At 43.5% G+C, this 21709-nt stretch overlaps 1 protein-coding gene across 14 annotated transcripts in view; it reads right to left on the bottom strand.

The window, feature by feature from the left end:
• Positions 1–947: 947 nt before the first annotated feature.
• Positions 948–21709, bottom strand: part of RIMS2 (regulating synaptic membrane exocytosis 2) — a 638194-nt gene continuing 617432 nt past the window's right edge. For all 14 annotated transcript variants that reach the window (XM_040432551.1, XM_040432553.1, XM_040432561.1 and 11 more), the window contains 5 exons: positions 9452–9593; positions 8522–8634; positions 7483–7584; positions 5336–5475; positions 948–4221 (listed from right to left, as the gene is read on the bottom strand). In XM_040432551.1, coding sequence (XP_040288485.1) covers positions 4003–4221; positions 5336–5475; positions 7483–7584; positions 8522–8634; positions 9452–9593 — 716 coding nt within the window. In that variant the 3' untranslated portion in view covers positions 948–4002. The remainder of the gene's footprint in view (positions 4222–5335; positions 5476–7482; positions 7585–8521; positions 8635–9451; positions 9594–21709) is intronic.

The following is a 21709-nucleotide window of genomic DNA, read 5'->3' as shown; positions in this document are numbered from 1 at the left end:
GCCAGGTCCTCCTCTGGTCTGTTTCATGGTGCTTCTCAACACAAAGGAAATACCTGCTGAACCAAAGACTTGCTGCAATTTTGTCTCTATCTCACCTTGAAACCCAGGAAAGTTAGTTTGTTTCAGCAAAGTGTAGTTTGGTGAGGCACCTTTCTTTAAAGAGTGTTATGGGCCTGAATTTTTAAGGAATGGCGGGGAGGTTGGTAGAGGGGCCTGCCATTCCTTCCCACTCCAGTACAGCATTTCACCTTAGCTTGAGACATACCCAGGGGTACTGGGCTCAGTACTGTAGTAATAAATACAAGCCTCAAATAATCATTCAGGGTAAGTGCCTGGAAGCTGCTTGAACAGTGTTGGCGGTGCAAAGCCAGATCCCCCAGTGTTGGATTTGAAGTATCTAGGTGAGGTAACCTGATGTCATAACCCCTCCAGTACATGGCGATATGCAATAACTTGAGCCTTGTCATTTCTTTTCAAATCCGTATTCACAAACCGCCTTACAAGATGTTGAAACCTTGAAAAGAAAACGTCGTAAACAAAAGCATGTAAAGAAAATGTTTTATTTAAAGTGTTAAATACCACCATCGTAATTAATATGCTTTACATTAGTTGGTGCTCATTTGCAAGGCTAATCTGCCATATCACTCAACTGTAAATTCCTCTTGCTTTTAAAACGTACTATGTACAAGACTGCAGTAATCACCGGGATAGTGCGAATACATGACTATACCATGGGCACAGCTGCAGACATGTGAAATTAAAAAAAAAAAAATACATAATTTTATTTTCTTTAAAATAAATACTGCATAATGATACTTATGTACAAATCTTATATACGGTCTTGTTCTCCCTATAAAAATTAGAAAGAAAAAAAATGCATCTTGGGATTTTTTATTTTCAGAAAACAACATATTACACTGCATTTTCAATACCAGAAATTTTTGTTGTTATTTATGACATGATGATACTGTAGATGGTACTGTATATATATATATATATATATATATATATATATATATATATATATATATAATATATATAGATTTCGCTGGTTCACAGCCATCTAAATTAATGTTATTGACTCCATAATTCATATCACATTTAATAAGCTATCTACCTCATCAATCTACGACTACATAGTTTTAAAAGGCAGTTATAGGGTTGCCCCCGGAGGTTACATTATGGCCTCCATTATTGAACCAGCCTTGTTGCCCATAGCAACCAATCAGAGCTCAACTTACATTTTTCCATAGCAGCTTAAGAAATGAATGCTAAACCCCGATTGGTTGCTATGCGCAACAAGAACTGACTAAGTGATCTGGAAAATGAGGCCTACTCATATTTTTCGATTTTTCTTTTTTGCCAAATGATACCGGTGGGGGAGGAGACGGGATAACATTTATTCCTGATATTCTTCCACAAGCTGTCACATTCAAATCATCATCGCCATTGCTGTCTACGTGTGTGCTTGCGGATGTGTATCTTCATATACACACGTTCTTATGCATAAACACATATATAAATATGCCTATTCACATTTGTGTATGTAAACACAAACTTACATGTAAGTATACCGTAGGTCTGCATATAAACAATTTACAGTATATGCACATTCAAAAAAACAAAAATATTCTATGTGCATTTTATGTCACTCTATCGTTCATTATGGGAAGAGGTAAAGAAACTAGGACCCTCCAGCAGATGTGGAACCGTACTGTACGTTCCTACATGCCTGGACACCCTATGGTTGGTATTGTGGGCCTTCTAGTTACACAACTGCTGGAGGGCCACAGGCTACCTAAGAATTTGGTAAAATAGGGGGAAAAAAAGGCAGTATGGTATTTCATCGGCCTGAGCCGGTGAAACACATAATATATAACTTCAATTTTCAAGTTGCAATACGCTCAACACACCCAAACAGATATTTTTGGTATCCATCTTTAAGAGGGGGAATGAACAGGGATGTCCTACAGAACTCAACAGTTGTGTTCCCAAGATTGTGGGTCCACAAATATGGCAGCCAGAGCCCCGGTGGACAAATGTTCTATATATTCATATTAATATATTTCTACAGCAACCTCTCTGTTAATTACTTAAACATTAGGAGTGCCATCGGCCGGACGATTAGTTGCTTCCGGCCAAGACACCGAGTTGAATTGTCCTTAGTAACAAAGAGTTTGAAAAGTTCGACCTTCGCAGCACTGAAAATTAAAGCGCAAGTAAAAACTTCACCTGGTATGATACAGAACTCTGACAAAGTGCAAAAAAGGGCGTCCGTTCTTTAAAAATAGTGGATACTATAATGTTCCATGGTAGGAATTTCAGTTTTAACCCTCAAGATAACAATGCTCGGTGCTGACAAAGAAAGAGGTTTTCTTTTTTTTTAAATTATTTTGAAAATGGCCACGTCACTGCAATATTTTTTTGTTTTCCCATTAAGACTCAATTGGATGGTGAAAAAAATTGTTACCATGCACTGTACAAGATATTGCAAAAAAGTTCAAATATCTTCTATATCAAATACATGCTGAATTACCTTAGGTATTCTCAAGCCATGTTGCAAAAATAGTTTTCAACATGCTTGAAATAAAGAAAGGTTGATATGCACTGGAAGCCAGGAGGCTTGGACGCTTCCATTTTTGTCAGGTCAAACTAAGTTTTTTTTTAGTCAAAGGGTAGGGTAAACGAAGGGTTAAAAAGACTGCAAAACCTTCTTCTGAAACAAAGGCGAAAGGAGCAGTGATGGCACACAATGGGCAGGGAAGGGCGAGGGGGGGATCGATGTGTGCGCCATTAACAAACCCTAAACAACAGAATCAGAAAAGAGGTCTGGGAGATACATGGGACTGGAGGACACAATGCCAAAAATGAGGGACCGGTGGGAGACATGAGAGACATGTACAATTTGCACATAATGTTAAACTTTACAAGGCTTGTACCTTTCACATTTAAATAAATCGTATGTTACATTTATTTCTTCACATAAAGAGAATTTTTTTTAAATATTTGCTAGAAAGAATTTTTTTATTATTTATTTTACCATTTTAACATACGTCTGCCAAAACACAGACCAAGGACTGTTGGTGTTTTTTTTTTCTGCCGTTTTTGTTTTTTAGGAATGAGAAACGTGGTTTGTCTTTGTTTCACGCTGTTGCATTCTCTCCCCTTTAAAACCATGCACTAGTGAAATTTGCTCTGTTTAAAAAGAATAGAAATTGTTGAAAATGGCTGTATCTATTTCGGTCACTTTTTTTTTTTTTTTTGTTTTTGTTTTTTGCAAGTTGCAGCCCAAAGAAAATAATTTCAGTTTTCCGTTAGATCCGTGTCCATGCAAAATAAATTTTTTGAAAAAATAAAATAAATAATTTAAACAAAAAGTTTAGTTTTTTTTTATTTTATTATGGAATAGCCACGGACATAATTCTTCCCTGAAGAAATCATCTTGTAATGGATTCCTTGGAAGATTATTATAAACCAAGTTCTTCAGACTACGGGCCCATGTGAACTTCCACAATGATCATCCTGGATAACACTGGTGTTCTGTCTTACGCCATTATCTTCGATCGTCTCGCTGCTTACGTAGAACTTTTTCTTGGGTGAGTTCCCAGTCCTTGGGGGGAGGGGGGGGGGCAAATACAAAAAGAAAATTTTGCAACAATGTGATATGCCACTGACGATGACTTTCGTTGCATGAAGCATTTTTTTTTCTAGTGTCAGTAATCCATGGCTTCAAATTAGACTAGAACTGAGCACCCATCTCCAAACCTGTTGGTTAGCTCCACTCCACCTGAGAACCTTCTATAGAGCACAATGTGTGCAACATCCGCTGAGAACACAGGATCGCTCCTTATCCCTAGAAACAGGCTCCGAGGACACAACATTAAGCATGCAGTGTTTACCAGGGTGTGCGACCTGTCAGATTTTGATATCTTGTGATTTTGTTTTTTGATGTTTGTTTTTTTTGAAACGCTGGTTGCAGAGACAACAGTTTTATCACAGGTGCTATGACCGAGCATAAGAAGGTCCTGTGGAACTTTCCAGAGATGACTGGGATGCTCTTCGGGTTAAAGGAGCTAACGTTGGGTCTACTAGAGAGGAAGGGGGAAACAGTTTAAACCATCCAATCACCATATTGGATAGGTCCAGTTCATCTAATAGTATCTGTGCTACACCCATAAATGACTTGTGATCCATACGTCCATAGTCACCCCAAACAATTATCTGTAGAAAGAAAAAAAAATAGATATAGATGAGGTTCATCAGCCACAAAATCTACCTAACTTTCATCATTTGGTTCCACTGTCTACTAAGCAACACAGGATGTGGACTATGGGTCACACTTTCAGATCTTCAATATTTTGGCAAGATCTCGATGGACCACTTATGTTCTGGAATAGTTAGTTGTAATCATGCATAACACCAGGACTTCTGATCTGGCGCCTAAGATCATGGACGAACTATGGACCTGGGGCATTGAGTAGGATCCATCAGAGGACTTCATGTCAATTTTAGGGATTGAACCAGGTGAATGGAAAGAATTGGTGTAACACTGTCCTATATACCCTGACCTTGATTGCTCTTCTGTCCAGACTCTAATGTCTATAGCAACCTTGCTCCTAACAACTCAACATTACCATTTTGAAGACATAAGAGCTTCGACCAAGTGGTGCAGTGGACGAAGGCTCCAAGCACTAAAACATAGGACATAGCAACTAGGACTCCCAGCGATGGGGGTCCTGTTGCCCGGTTCTGATGGAGCAGCAAGTCGTGCATGAGCACTACCCCTCCATTCATTTTCTATGGGAGCGCCGGAGATTGCCGAGGGGTGTACTCAACTATCTCTGGCAATCCCATAGAGAATGAATGGAGCTGCAGTGCACATGCACGCCCGGCCGCTCCATCAGAACAGGGGAATGGACCTCATCGATCAGCTAGTTATCCCCTATCCTGTGGAAAACTTGGCGCAACCCCTTTAAACACTGATGACCTGTCCTCCGGATAGGTCATCAAATCCGACTGGTCAGGGTCCAACTCCCAGTAACCCTGTCAACCTGCAATTTAAAGGGGCCGCGGCACTCGGCCAATCACAGCGCCAAACACTGTATACCGGCAGCGCTTGGTATTGCAGCTTGATCAGATTTTTGATCCCATTCATTTCAATGGGACTGAGCGGCACAAAGGCAATGAGATTGATGGACGTGACGTCATAGACCTGCTCTTCAAACAGTTGATCAGCAGGGGTGCATGGGGTCGGACCCCCACCAATCAGATATGTATGACCTATCCTGAGGAGAAGCTCTGATTTTAGTATTGCCCTGGATAAAAACTGTGTTACCTGTAAGACCTTCCCTTGCGGTGAGTCTTCAAAAGATAACAGTTGCTGGTATAAAGGCTCCAGCGTTTTTCTTGCTACTTTTGTTTTCTTTTTGGCTATGCAGACTCCATTTTCCAAGAGATACACCTTTACATACGGTGCTGTAAGGAGGACAGACAGACAGACGAGTGTTAGGCCCGGCCTGTGCAGTACAAATAATGTGAAAAATCAGGCTGAATAATTACATTATGGTAATTTCTCATTTCCAGTTGGTGTAAAAGGCAAATGATAGGACAGCGAGAAACTCATTAGCTAAATATATGGAGAATACGACGGAGCTCCGAGGATAAATGTGGAGATTATCCCAAAAACAAATAACCAATTAATTCTGGAGCCTGTCTGCAGCCCACGGAGGACTACGCTAGTCCGTGTCCTACCGCCTTCCATCACACGTTTCTTCTGGATTACTGTTACTGTCCTGCTAATCTGTACCTACAGAACGATACTATACCAGTTATTGCTTATTTAAGCCCTAAAATTCCAAAAATCCTCCTGAAAAATTTAACTTTTTTATTGTAGATTGTGAATTTATCTCTGAAATAAACATTTGGCGCAATACCCCCTAATGACATAACTAAATTTATAGCCTTCAAGGAAATCTGTCCGCACATACCTTGATATTAATGCAACTGCTGTGAGAGATGTGCGCCGAGCAGCTGAATTTTGTATTATGCTAATTAGCCCCATTGGTGCAATTAGGGTCTTGTCGTTGCACCCAAAGCTCCAAGCAGTGTATGCGCTAGCCACGCCCACTCCGCTGTGAGTGACAGCCCTTGCCTGGCCCTGAACCATTTGAAAGGCATGCGCGCTGCGCAATAATGAAGCTTGCTGGGCGGATTGATGCATGCGCAGTACAGGTTCCATCCGCTTGTGTGCCTGCCTTGATCTCGGCTACATTCTTGACTATGGGTATTGCCTGTCTCCTTGGTGTCCCTGATGCCCGAGGGTCAGCTACCGGAACTAATCCAAAAAGTAGTGGCCTAGTGGCTCCACTGCAGCAAAGACCAGATCCCTTTATAGAGGTTAATGGCTGAAAACCAGGGGACCACCAGGATAACGCCCTAAGGGATCATGCACACAGGTCTGCAATCCGGAAGGTCCGGTGCAGAATGGAGGCATGGAACCCCACGGAGGCACTACGGAGTCCTATTTTTTGCGGTGCGGATGGATCATGGACCCATTCAAGCTGAATATGTCTAGATACGTTCCACAAGGATGTTACCCGTGTATTGGGGACTGCAAATTGCTCTACAACGGGGATCAGCAACCTCCGGAACTCCAGATGTTCTGAAACTACAACTCCTAGAATGCTCCATTCACTTTTGTAGGAGTTATAAGAACAGCTGAGCATGTTTGCATGCTGGGAGTTGTAGTTTCACAGCGTCTGGAGTGCCGACGGTTGCTGACCTCTGCTCTACAACATAGGCTCTAAAGCAGATGTGAACTGTGCCTTACTGGTTTTAGTCAGCTGAGTGTAAATATTCTTACTCCAGGGGCTCGACACCCTTCATGACTAAGCAAACCAGGCAGATTGCTTTTTTCTACACTGATGCATTGTGACAACCTCTCAGCTGTTTAAGAAGGACTGGGTAAGAGCAAATGTTCATCTACTGGATGCAAACAAAAATATTTCCATTCACTGGCATCAATATCTGATCGGCGGGGGTCCGACAACCCTCTGATCAGCTGCTCCAAAGTAGCTTTGGTGCCATAAATAGGCAGAGGACTACACAGCGCTGTCCATTGTGTAGTGGACAGGACAGCTACAGCGCTGCTGCGGAACAGCTCAACGGCAGGGGTACTAGGTGTCGGACCCACCGATCAGATGTTGATGACCTATCCTGAGGACAGGCTACAGGATTATCTACACAATGACTGAGTAACCCCTTATCCTCATATATGGGGTGTGTATATATATATATATATATATATACACACATACATACACAGTATATATACATACAGGGGTTTCCGTCCCAATCTTCTTTCAAAATGTACTTAAAAAAGTAACAAAAATGTTAATGATGTAAATAAACAATCCAAATGTAAGTATAAATAACATGGAGGTGATGTTGGTCACTGGATCCTTCAGGAAAAGCCGGTATCACCTGGCAGTGTCTTTGATCCTGGTTTTACGACGAGACCCCGAGCTCTTATAATCTCCACTTCTAATTTTCCTTTCTTGTCCATCATTCCAACCTGGATATCACCTGCAAGAAAGATGAGAGAGACACGAATGACCAACCTTGAATGACCAACCTTGTTTACAGATTTTTAATGCTTTTTTTGTTCAGGAGGGAAGCACCTGCTCCCTGACGCTCAGCTCCTTAGGTCCACCTCTGCTTTCACAGCGCTCTTTCCCCCCCTTGTAACCCTCCAGAATGGACAGGGGTCACATGTGCCGCTGCAGCCAATGACTGGCTGCAGCAGTGATGTGTCCCCCCCAAGAGGCACGTTCCTGGACACATCACGTGCAGTTGTACACATGATCACCGTCCATTCTGGACGTTTGCAAACAGGGATCTGAGCTCAGCAGATGCAGTGGTGGACCAAAGGAGGTGGAGCAGGTAAGTAGGCTTCCCTCTACAGGTTCGGAGGGGGGAGGTGTGAACCAAAAAGCATTAAAAAGCTGGACCACTCTTTTAAAGGTATTGTCACACCTTACAGAATGCGGCGGTCAGCTGATACGGCTGCGGGAAACCATAGCCAGGCAGGCATTTCAGATGAATGGCCACCTATGTCTGTTGGAACAAGGGCCGCTTGTACAAAGAGGCTCTCTAGGAAGGGGGTCTCATGCTTGGGAGGGGGGGGGGGGGGCTGAGCTGTAATAGAGAATATGGACAGGGGTTGTCTTCACGAGACGACCCCTTTAATTATTTTACTGAATTCGCCGAACTTCACCACTGAGAGCTTATTCTGACCCCAGAGTTGTTCATTTTAGGAAAGGTGTGGAATAAGTTAGTTTACCTCAAAAAACTAGTGGTAGGGGGAGAGAGGAGGCACATGTCTAAGGAAGTACCTCCACATATAAAACGGGAGGCACACAGAGGTGCAATATTGGTCCATAGCATCAGCCCGTGTACGTATTCATAACACCCTTCTACTGTATCAACCATAGTTAAATCTAGTTAAATCTAAATAACGTACCCATAGACGGAGTAGCTAAGGTCTGGCGTCCAACTAATTGTGCAGGACCGAGCCCATCGAGGAAGTCACTGAATTGACTGTCAGACCCCAACCGGACTCCAGGGAATATTAGGCTGTGGAAAAGACAAAGATCATCGTTAAAAATGTTACCTTACAGGTGCAGCAGAGCCGAGATGATTAAATGTAGCAGTGCTGAAATTGTCAATGGTCAGTTCCGTGACTTCTTTATCTTAAAGGGGTTGTTTCATCTCGCCATTACTAAGTCCAGATGAGAAAAAGTCCTGCCCACCAGCCGACTATGGAAATAGCGGAGCACGGCGGGCTATGCTGTTTTTGAGTTAGGGCTCATGCACACGGCTGTTGGCCCGCATACGGCAGGTCCGCAATACACGGGGCACCGGCCGTGTGCACTCCGCATCACGGATGCGGACCCATTCACTTGAATGGGTCCGCAAATCCGGAGATGCGGTGCGGAAGTACGGATCGGAACCCCACGAAAGCACTACGGAGTGCTTTTGTGGTGTTTCTGGCCGTGCCTCCGCACTTTTTTGATTCAAGTGAATGGGTCCGCGATCCGCATGCAGCTGCCCCACGGCCGGTGCCTGTGCATTGCACGGAGCCCTTACGTTCGTGGGCATGAGCCCTTGGGCCTCATGCACACGACCTTTCCGTTTTTTGCGGAACGGAATGGGCGGCTGATTGCAGAAATGCCTATTCTTGTCTGCAATACGGACAAGAATAGGACATGTTCTATTTTTTTTGCAGGGCCACGGAACGGAGCAACGGATGCGGACAGCACACACAGTGCTGTCCGCATCTTTTGCGGCCCCATTGAAGTGAACGGGTCGGTGTGCATGAGGCCTTAATGTACCGCTACAATGGGTCTACACATGGGTTATTTCTGGGCTCTCGGACCCTACAGACACTTACTTCCCCTCCGAGCTGTAGCTGTTCATACTTCCATCATTAGACTCTCGGCTTGCTTGTCTGGTCATCCAGTTTCTCATCTCCACTGCCAGGCCCGTCTCCGTACTCCTCTGGATCGTGCTTTTCAACTTCTTGCCTCCGACTTCTGCAGAAAAACACAACAAAAAATTTCAATTTAGAAACTTTGATCCAGAACCTCTTTCTTCCACTACGGGGCTCATTTATCAAAACGGCAAAAAAAATCAGAGATTAACTTTTATTTTTTTCCAAATGTTCTGGGAAAATGAAAGCTGTGACTTGGTTGCTATGGGCAACAGAGGCCGTTTTGCCTTTCGACAATTTTCATGAGTTTACCCCGGTGTTTTTTCCAGGCCTGAAGGTAATTAGACAATCATAATAGGTACAATCATCAAAATAGACCGGTCAAACCTCAAATTCAGCCATCCCAAAACTTTTATATCCCATGCAGACAGTCCCACTCCTTCTTAAGCATACGGACATCAAATTATTGGAAAGAGCTTTTACTGCCCAAAATGTCACCTACACGGATCAAATATGCTACACGGGATTTGGTCATGCCCAAATTCGACTAATTTCTGGAATCTGGTGAGACAACAAATTAAAAGACATCTTGATGTCGCCATCCCCGGTACTCCTGAGTGTATTCTGTTTCATGCTCTCCCAGAGCATAAGCACATACAACCAATCGTCCATATCATTATTCTGGCGGCTAAAAGGTGTCTACTAAATAGCTGGCTTCGACCTCAGGTACCTTCAATGAATGAGGTATTAGAACATGTCAAAAAATGCTTTGATATGGAGAGAATAGAGGCGAATTCTGTTAGGGGAAAACGTATCGAAAAAATTTTCAAACGATGGGAGGATTTTATGATAATAGTATATTCAGATCTGGAGTTGAAGATCTTGATGACACCATTTCTATCCTCGGAGTGGTATTTGAAACTAAAAATTGTTGGGACATTAGGGAGATTATTGTCCGATTAATGTATAAATTATATCAAGATCCGGTATACTGGAGGAAAAAAGTTTGGGGGGGGGGGGGGGAAGGAGGGGGGGGGGGGGGGTGAGAGGTTACCTTTAGTTTGGGACTAGCTGACTAGCTTTAAAGATCAGAATTTTGATCGAGCGGCCAATAAATAATGTGAAAAGAGTGACAGCTAGGGATCAGCTTTATTCATGTAAAAAATTGTTCAGTATGTGACAGATATATTGTATCTTTATGTCAAACCTTGTCAATTTCTCATAATTCTGTAACATGCTTTTGGAATGAAAATTGATAAAAGTTAATAAAGATTATATTTAAAAAAAACAAAAAACTCAAATTCAATTTCATTGTTTCATACGTCCATCTTGCAAGAAAAAGTTGGGTGAAAGTGAAAATGGCAGCCATTATGACTCCCATTTTTGTGGTGTTCTTACCAGTGTTTGCATTTTTATACTGTTTTTACCCCTGTGTTTATTGCACAGGTGTATTTTGGAAAATGAAAGGTAGAATCTGATTGGTTGCTAGGGGAAACTAAGCCAGTCCTACTATTGATAAATCTCCCCAATAGGTCTCCTGCACACAAAGGCGTGCGCCCCTTGGCCGTGCTGCGGTGCTCTGACCGCGGGGCAGCCGCAGCGGATCGCGGACCCATTCACTTTAATGGTTCCGTGATCCAGCCGTTCCGCAAAAAGATAGGACATGTTCTATCTTTTAGCGGAACGGAAGTACGGGATGAAACCCCGCGGAAGCACTCCGTAGTGCTTCTGTAGGGTTCCGTTCCGTGCTTCCGTTCCGCATCTCCGGATTTGCGGACCCATTTAAGTGAATTGTTCCGCATCCGTGATGCGGAATGCCCAAGGAACGGCGCCCGTGTATTGCGGATCCGCAAACGTTCGTGTGCAGGAGGCCATAGTCTGTAATAATGATCCTGAAATGACCCTCACTCTGCGATATGTAGTGTGCGGCATGGCAGCCGCTCGTGTTCTCACATTTCCCGATATGGGCTAGGACAGCTCATGGTTTGATCGATTCTGGTTCCTTCATTAAAATTGTAACGGGCGTAATTGAATATTTCCTCATTTAGAAGTACGAGAGACGTTAGACGGCCGTGCGGCAGCTCCTCTGGGGACGGGAATTACGCACGTGATTAAATACACTTTTAATCTCGCTCCATTTATAATAAAGTTCTCATCCTGACAGAAGACATTAGCGGCATACGCTCCTGTGTGCGGGATCCGTCAGGTTCGTGGGAGGCAGGACGTGGTATATTATATGTTCTGGGCTGAGGCATTGTTAGGGCGGTTTCACACAAGGCGGTTTTTCATGCACTTTTCAAAAGTTAGCTAAAGGGTTTCTCTGGGATTTACACACTGATGACCTATGGTCAGAATAGGTCATCTGTATGAGATCGGCGGAGTCCAACTCCCAGGACCCCCGCTGGTCAGCTGTACAAAGAGGCTGCGGCGCTCTGTTAGCGCTTACGTCTCTTCCTAGGACACTTTTGTGTCCTGCGTTTCATTTTTGCATTTCTCATAGACTTTCAGCTAACATCTGGAGCTGAGGTTTTTAACTGAGAAAATAATGCACCAAAAAGTGCACAAAAACGCCAATAAAATCCTATCCGTGAACCACTCTAAATGGGCTACACGAGTTTCAACATGACAAAAAAGAAACAGCGCCACTCTTGACAATGGGTTGTGTTTGGTATTGCAGCTCATTCAAATTTATTTCAATGCAAAAATGCAAAAAACGCACATTGCCATTAAAGGGGTTGTTCCATCTCAATATTTATGGCAAATCATATTCTATGCCATAAATGTCGGGTAGGTGAGGTCTCACCTCTAGGACTTGCCCCCATCTCTAGAAAGGGGCCCCCGAAGTGATCGCGGACCCATTCACTTGAATGGGTCCGCAATCACGGAGATGCGGAACGGAGTGCTTCGGTGGTGTTTCTGGCCGTGCCTCCGCACCGCAAAAAAGTAGCGCATGCACTACTTTTTTGCGGTGGTCGGATGCAGATCACGGACCCCATTCAAGTGAATGGGTCCGCGATCCACATGTGGCTGCCCCACGGTCTGTGCCCGTGCATTGCGCTCCACAATTTGCAGTCTGCAGCACGGGCACGGAGTGTGCATGTAGCCTAATTCACACGTCAATGTTCCACGTCTGTGCACTGTATGTGTTCTCCACTGGCTGCACACGTACCCATTCATTTTAGCACGGATGCATGCTTTATTTTGTCCGTGTTCACGGATCCATCACACCCATTATAGTATATGGGTCAATGAAAATCACGGATCATCAGGAAGAGATGCTTTGAAAATAATTTTTCAGCTGTGCAGTCAGTGAAACACAGATGACACACGGACATCAAAACACGGACCAAACACGGATCCTTCAAGGACATCTTCACGGATTTGAGCATGGACACGGACGTCTGAATGAGGCTTAAGGCTCTGTGTAAATCTAAGACTACAAACACCCAAGGGAACATTTTTTTATGATTCCATTTTACTCATTTTGGGCTAAAAATCTTTTTTTTTTTCAATTGTCCTTTATCACAAATTTCCTACAGTTTTTGTTCTACAGGGTTATGTTAAGCTCATAAACACTCATTTACGCCATCTAGTTATCAGATTGAAAATAATTTAGCTATAATGAGTGTTTATGAGCTGTCAGGAGTTCAGAGACAAGGGCTACTAGTGAGCCGTAGGAGCAGAAACCAGACAGGTTAAAGGGGTTGTCCGAGTTATGAAAAAAAAAATATATAGCACTGAAAATCTGATGGGCAGCAATATATAACTAAGCTAAGCAAGTTTCAGGCAAAAATATATATCTATCTATTTCCTCATTTCCCTGGTTCTCTTCTGGCCCTTTGTTTACATGCAATAAAAACAATCTCTGCCCCTCCCCCCGATCTGCTAAGGGAGTGGATACAAGAGCTGCCCTGAGTGACATGTCTGCCTGCTGGGAGACTCTGCAGCATCTTGTATGTATAGGACTACAAGTCCCAGCTGTACAATGACACTGCTAAGGGAGTGTATACAAGAGCTGCCCTGAGTGCTGGGATAAAACAGCAACTTGTAAGTGTAGAACTACAAGTCCCAGCTGTATAATGACACTGCTAATACACACAGGATCTTCCCCCTACCTTCTTGTGCAATGCTCTCTTAGGTCTCTCAGTTCCTGTGCCCAGCATTGTCACTGCCTGCAGTCTGTGCAGCTGAAGGGGTTAAGAATCTTAAGAGAGAGAGAGAGCAGACGGCAGTGGAGGGGGGCGTGGCCAGCACAGTGACGTTGTTCTTATTATTTTGACCTGCTCACTGAGATGGCCGCACATGCTCAGTTTCATCCTTCACCTGCCTCCTGAGCTGTGATAGGGAGAGCTGAGACACCCCCCCTGAGCTGTGATAGGGAGAGCTGAGACACACCCCCTGAGCTGTGATAGGGAGAGCTGAGACACGCCCCCAGAGCTGTGATAGGGAGAGCTGAGACACGCCCCTGAGCTGTGATAGGGAGAGCTGAGACACGCCCCTGAGCTGCAGCAGAATAGACACTCCCCTCGAGCTGTCAGCTTGCTATAAACCTAGCAGAGCAATGAATGTGGAGATCTCTGGATCCATGTGAGGTACAGGGCTGGTTCAAGCTTTGTTAGAAAGAGAAACAAGATAGAAATTCAGCATCCAATAAAATCGAGATCTTTATTGAAGAGTCTTAAAACAGAACAGCACAGTATTTACGCATTTTCTAGATCTGGTGCATCGGGTATATTCCCCCAATATATACCTATGACGTACACTGGAATGCATTGGCCATTTCTCTAACTGTATTAAAATCGTATATCATGCAGTGCACTTTTGCTGTGGAGGCCCAATGTAGAGGAAACAGGAGGGTGAATGGGGGATGCATTGGTATATTCTCCGGGCTTTTTCACAGCACAACTTTAAAGTTTTTTTTTTCAGGTTTCATCTAAATGAAACTCAATCTCTATACAATGAAACATAATGGTACAGTTCCCCACAAGATCTGCTTGCTATCAGTGAATGGAAACATTATTTACACCCAAATACGGGAACACACGGAGGAGTCGAGCTAAACCCATTAAAAATTCTGGGACCTTGTAGAAACTATGCGGACAGGATACACTGCAGCAAATTTATCTGCTGTGGGAGCAGGAATAGGTCAGGATGTTCCCACTCATTGAAAGCAAGCAACCCAGTGAGGAACCGATATATACAAAGTGTATAAGAAAGTTGCAGGACTTTTTATTATACAAGGATTGAAGGGTCATGTTTTTGATCTGTGGGATTCAGGGTGGCGATTTAAAAGGGTTATCCAACCCCTATAATGCCCCCCAAAATGCCCGGGCGCCTCACACAGGTTATACTTACCTTTCTCTCTGGCACCCATGTCGCTTCTGATGTCCGTCGTGGCCTGAAATTGGCTGCTTCCCCTCTTCCCCGTATTTTTTGATCCACGCAATGGGGAAATGCAGCGGGGGCCGTGCAGGCATCAGAACCGACATGGGTAAGTATAACCTATGTGAGGGGCCCGGGCATTTTGGGGGGCATTATAGGGGTTGGATAATCCCTTTAAGAGACGAAGATAAAGAATAGAACCTGCAAAATACAATGACAGGCGCAGAACGCGCTCCAGCACAAAAGATAATCACAAAAAAACAAGAGCATGTATACGCCCCCCCCTCCCCCTTCCTGCGATTCAGAAAATGCTGCAATTTATTTCATTGATGCTTATGGCTTGACAATCACAGTGGGGGATGGGCTCGAGAACGGAAGACTCACGTAATAACACATCACTCTCAGTGGTAATGACTGAAATCTCTGCAATCTCTGTTACATCATGTGCACATAAATCGGGTGACAAAATAACATTTCAAAGATGTTTTTCTCCTGCTGGTATCATGGATACTGGGGGTTGTAGTCTCACAACTGCAGGAGATTAAAGGGGTTATGCCATGATTGATGTACATTTTTTTTACATCCAACATCATATAGGACATGACAATCTCTTTCTAACAAAGCTAGAACCAGCCCTGCACCTCACATGGATCCAGAGATCTCCTCATTCATTGCTAAAATGCTACAGCTAAATGTATTTCATTCTGGCAGCTAAGGGGGGCGTGTCCTTCTGCTGCAGCTCTCTCCCTGGAACTGCCACAGCAACAGTAGATACAGCTGGTGGCAGTTGAAGATTTAAACTGAGCGCGTGCGACCACCTCAGTGAGGTGGACGGAGAATTAAGCAAAAGAACAAACAGCAGGTGTTTCAATACCAAAATTTTGATTCGGTTTCAATACCATAAAAAAGTATTGCGATACTCGATACCATGCGAAAAAAAGAAAAACACCAAAAAAAGCTACGTGCATTCCCCATTCTATGGAACGTCCGGCCCATAATAGAACAGACCGATCCTATTTTTTGGGGGGACAAGGTGACTAAAAAAAAATGGCGAATCGTGCAGTTTTTATTTTTATTTTTTCTGTTACGGCGCTCACAGCATAGGACATTTTTTTTATATTTTAATAGTTTGGACTTTTCAGACGTGGCGATATGTAATATGTTTATTTATTGTTTATATATTTTATATGTAAAGAGGGTGATTTATACTTAATATTTTGATGGGTTTTTTTAACTTTTTTTTAAAACTTTTTATTTAATAAACTATTTTTCCCCTTAGGGGCCAGAACCTGGGATCTTTTAATCCCTTGTCCTATTCACCCTGATAGAGCTCTATCAGGGTGAATAGGACCTCACACTCTCCCTGCTGCCCTGTGCATAGTACACACAGCAGCAGGGAGTTCAGTAGCATCCTGGCTGCCATGGTAACCGATTGGAGCCCCGGGATTACAATGCTGGGGCTCCGATCAGAAGCTGCCACTGCACCACCAATGAAGAGGAGGGGAGGGGACCCTGTGGCCACTGCCACCAATGATTTTAATACTGGGGGGGCTGGGGGGGGGGGCGCACTGTGTCACCAATGATTTTAATACTGGGGAGGAGGGGGGGAGGGCGCACTGCGCCACCAATGATAATATAATTGACATTTAATACAGGAGGTGGGTGCAGCACCTGAGGGGTTAACTGCCGCTAATCGCAGCTCCCCGCCAGCACCCACCTCCAGGATTTGCATTAAAGAGGACCTTTCATCTGGCAAAAAATTCTGAACTAAGTATCATTATATGTACAGCGGCGCCAAGGGATCTCACTGCACTTACTATTATCCCTGGGCGCCGCTCCGTTCTCCCGCTATGTCCTCCGGTATCTTCGGTCACTTGGTTATAGTAGGCGGAGACTTAGGGGACTTGGTTCTCCTGGGCGTCTCCTCTCCCAGGCTGTAGCGCTGGCCAATCGCAGCGCAGAGCTCACAGCCTGGGAGGTTTTTTCTCCCAGGCTGTGAGCTCTGCGCTGCGATTGGCCAGCACTACAGCCTAGGAAAAAGAGAAGCCCAGGAGAACAAGGGCAGTCTAGGCCCAGTATAACCAAGTCCCCGAAGATACCGGAGGGCAAAGTGGGAGAACGGAGCGGCGCCCAGGGATAATAGTAAGTGCAGTGAGATCCCTGGGCGCCGCTGTACATGTAATGATACTTAGTTCAGAATTTTTTGCCAGATGAAAGGTCCTCTTTAAACATTTACTGTCATTGGTGGCGCAGTGTGCCCACCCCTCTCTTCTCATCGGTGGCAGCGGCACAAGGGGGAAGGAGAGACTGCTTCCTTCTCTCTTGTGCTGCTGAGGAGAACACGGAGCGCGCTGACAGCAGCGCGCTCATTGTTCTCTGATAGTAGACTGCGCAATAGCGAAGCCTTGCTTAAAAAAAAGGCAAATCCTGGTATCGAGGTCGATACTAGGCAAAAGTATCGATTGGGTATCGAAAATTCAATACCCAAAACAACCCTAGGTGGCGCTATAGAAATACATTTTATTGAATAACTCAGTGGCTGTACTAAATTTTTAATTACATGCAATTACAAAAGTATTCAGATCCAGGTGCTGGTTTGAAAAATGGAGAATATGTTTTAATGGCACGACCCCTTTAACTCTTTAAACCCCAATTAATTGCCCCATAAAATAAAACTCCCTCGTAAATACACATCCTTGAGTTGTCATCCTGAAGTTGCTATATCTTCTATTATCATGCAGACAGCCCCTGAACAGATGCCCCATGATGGCCGCAGATGGGTGCAAGGCAGGAGGGCAGACGTAGGTTGGAGAAGGCGGATGGAGTCAATGACCAGGCCCATTTGTTGCAATAAATAAAGTCTCACTATACTAAACAGATAATGGGAGTAGTAGTTCAAACAGCAACAATAGGCACAGTTCTGAGGTATATGACAAAGTAGGCTTCTCCCAATAGTTCTATACCGAAATGAACTGAGACTAAACAGGTCTTACATAAAACAGAATAAAATATATATATACTTTATTTAAATACAAATACAAATGAAAAAGAGAACATGATACATCAGATAAAAATAGTGGACTAGACCTGAGGAGGTATTCACAGAATATATACGTATAGAGGAAAAGGCTGGCCAAATTTATAAATGCATATATGCCAGTGGTAAATGTATATGCATATACATGTCTATATATATGTGTGACACCCAGCAATACTAAAGTGCAAGTGCATGTTATCTAATATAGCTGTGTCTCCACATCAAATAGCAATACGCCAGTAACCTAAATGGGACTACCTAAATCTTCCAAATAAATGTTCTGGGGAACACACACCTAAAGAGCCTGGACTAAAAAATAGCACTGAGTGTGTGTGCAGATACCCACTACATAAAGTCACAATAATATCACATACCTCAGGAGAACAACGTACCCCGACGCGCTTTTCGGCGATGCCTTCTTTTTTTTATTCTATGTAATTTGTATTTAAATATAGTATATATATTTTTTTATTTTTTATTTATTTATGTAAAACCTGTTTAGTCTTAGTTCATTTCGGCGTAGGTGTATTTATGTACACTGAGTGGATTTTTTATTTAGGGTCTCACTTTATCATTGTGCCTTAACACATTGTTTGTGGGCCTATGTGTACTTTATGCTCTGTAGCCTGTGCATATTATTCTCCCAATAGTTGTATATAAGCAGTAGCAATCATGGGAGTAGTAGTCATCCTGAGTCTCACTTTGCAATCCTCCTCAAAAGGATTGCAATGCCGTTCTCATTAACTCTTTCTGCAATTCCTGGGCTGAGGGGTGCAGATGTTATATCCGGATGGCGAGTCCATCTCAAAGTGTGCTGGGCAATATACCCACACCGCAAGCAGAAAAGTCTTTTGCCATAAACGTGCGGTACTGCACTGTCTGATAGTGTTGATCGCAAATATTCTAATTGCAAATTTTTATCGCGAATATCGGCACTTAGAGAATTCGTGAAGATGTAGAATATAGTGATATATATTTGTAATCGTGAATATTCTAGATTTTTTTTTCATCAGTAACCTCCCTTCTTGCTTGTCGGCCAATGAGAAGGCTGCAATGTCTTTGTCAGAGCTTAGCAACATCCCTAGCAACCAATAGGAACGTTGCCTACCCCTTACTATATAAGAACCTCCCCAGAAGCCATTTCCTGCAGTTCTGAGAGAGAGAGAGAGCAGTGACATTGCTGTGCTCTGTGCTTTCATCTGGATCCTATTCCTTATCTGATTACATTAGTTAGTTAGTTAGTTAGCTCATATATATAATACAGATAGTTAGTGGAGATAGTCAGTGTAGGTTAGTTAGTGATATAGTGGAGCTGATAGGTTCCAGTGCAGGGTGTTAGGTAGTGTGATAGGGATTACTGTTTCTCTGCTGTCCATACATACATGCTACAGACATAGTGCTGTGATGTCACAACAATCAGTAATATCTACTCAGACCTGATAAAATGTGAAGTTGCTTGTATTGCGCAAATAATGACTAGAGATCACGAATTCTAGAATTCCTGAATTTATTGCGAATATTATGTGAAATATTCGCGAAATATCTGTCTGAATCCAGCACGATTTTGAGGTCTCTACACTTTTTGCAGATCTGTTCTCTTTCCTTCAGGGATAGTCTCTCAGTTAAAGGGCTTCTGTCACCCCACTAAACCTTTATTTTTTTTTTTGCTTACTTATAATCCCCACACTGCGATTTATGCCTACATAATCAAATTAATCATTTTGGTCCTGTAGATTTTGTTTAAAACATGCTTTTAAATATGCAAATTACCTCAATGTGGCGCCTGCGCCGCTCCATCCTCAATGCGCCTGCGCCGATGACGTCACATCTACACCCGGCGCAGGCGCATTGAGGATGGAGCGGCCGAGCGAGCGGCCGCCTCTCAGTGCGCCTGCGCCGATTGAAGAGAGGTACGGCCGCGGCGCAGGCGCCAGATTTTGAATGCTAACAGGCAAAGCCAGCAGAGAACGATTCCGTTCCCTGGCCCTGTCAATCACAATGCGGAGGGGGCGTCTTTAGGATCGGAGGATGCGGCTGCTACCAGCAAGTAGCCGCCTTACTTGCTGGTAGCAAGGTAATTTGCATATTTAAAAGCATGTTTTAAACAAAATCTACAGGACCAAAATGATTAATTTGATTATGTAGGCATAAATCGCAGTGTGGGGATTATAAGTAAGTAAAAAAAATAAAAATAGTTTAGTGGGGTGACAGAAGCCCTTTAAGTTGTTCTATGGACAGCATACAATGTCCTGTCTGCAATTTTTGTGGCCCATTAAAATAAATAGGTTGGACCAAAAATATGGTTCTGTGCCAGTGTTAACTGTTTGTTGTCCAATTTAGGATACAAACTGCCTATAGAGACGTTTGCGTTTAACATTAATTTACAACATTTGACTCTAGGCCAACAATTCCCCTTTGGCAGTAATCTGCTGGGTCACTGCAACTTCAGATTAATATCCATGATGAGTGAATCTGGAAATATTCGAAAATTGACCAGTCACCCCATGCTGCTGTTTTTTTGCAGTGACAGCTACTGGATGAGAAGAACTTACGTCTTTCATGTTAAGCAATGAAAGGAACTTCAGATACTTGACTGGGAGAAGCAGATCTCATGTCCTGAGGGCCATCCTATGATCCGTCTATGGCGACTGATAAAAAGCTGCTATTGTTCTCTATGGTCACTGCAGTGCGTCAGAAGATACCATGCATTAACCCTATTCTAAGGGGACGCTGAATAAAGACCCCAACATTGACAGCAATAGGCATCACAATGGAAACAGACATCGTCACATGTTTGTAATAATTGCCCTCGGGGGGGGGGGGGATACAAATGGATGCTGATGTCCCCCATAAGCAGGGGATGGCTCTGTACATTTACTGCATGTAACAGTCCTGTAAATGGTATGGCCTGCAGTTGTACCGCCCATGAGGGTCCCTCAAAGGGTCTTCTGGCTATATTGTCCCAAATGGAGATCCACCTGAAGCCCACTCAATAATAACCTGATGCAAGGAGGGTTCACAGTCAGTAAACAGATATTCATCTGTAGCCTCTACCTCCACAATATCAGGTATCAGTGAGGAAAATGAGACCTATTGCTTCCCAATCAATGGCAACACCTCATGATCAGTCAGATGTCTGGAGCCAGCCAAATATCTGTAATGTCCTGCAGAGAGGAGACGACTGCCGGCAGCCCTGCACCAAAAGCTGACTGCTACAGGTCTCCAACACTAGGGTGATCTGCATTTCATGTATGCTGGATTATATCATGTTCTGTTAGTGTTATGTTGTATCAAAAAGAAACAAAAAATTATTTCAAGTGAAAATCCGCAGCATGACAACGTTTCCTCAGTACTACAGAAACAGGCTCGATATTGGTAACGTCCCATGTACTAGACTTCACATTATGAATCATATGTGTAATTGTATATTTTATTTATATCACATCGTGTTTGAAGGCTACAATTTAATTACAGATGTATTAGTACATCCGGAAAAACGGATCCGGCATTTATTTATTTTTAACATTTTGTTGCAGTCTGAGCATGCATGGATCGCAATGCCGTATCCGTTTTGCCGGAACACTCGGGGCCAGATGCGGCATTAATGCATTACAATGGGAAAAAATGCCGGATCCAGCATTCCAGCAAGTGTTCCAGAATTTTGGACGGAGATAAAACCGCAGCATGCTGCGGTATTATCTCCATCCTGAAAAGTCAAAAAGACTGAACTGAAGACATCCTGATGCATCCTGAACGGATCGCTCTCCATTCAGAATGCATGGGGATAAAACTGATCAGTT

This window comes from Bufo bufo, chromosome 5 (assembly GCF_905171765.1).
Source record: "Bufo bufo chromosome 5, aBufBuf1.1, whole genome shotgun sequence".
NCBI classification, from domain to species: Eukaryota; Metazoa; Chordata; class Amphibia; order Anura; family Bufonidae; genus Bufo; species Bufo bufo.
The sequence above is the reverse complement of the archived record's forward strand: the minus strand, read 5'-3'. Positions and strand labels throughout refer to the sequence as shown.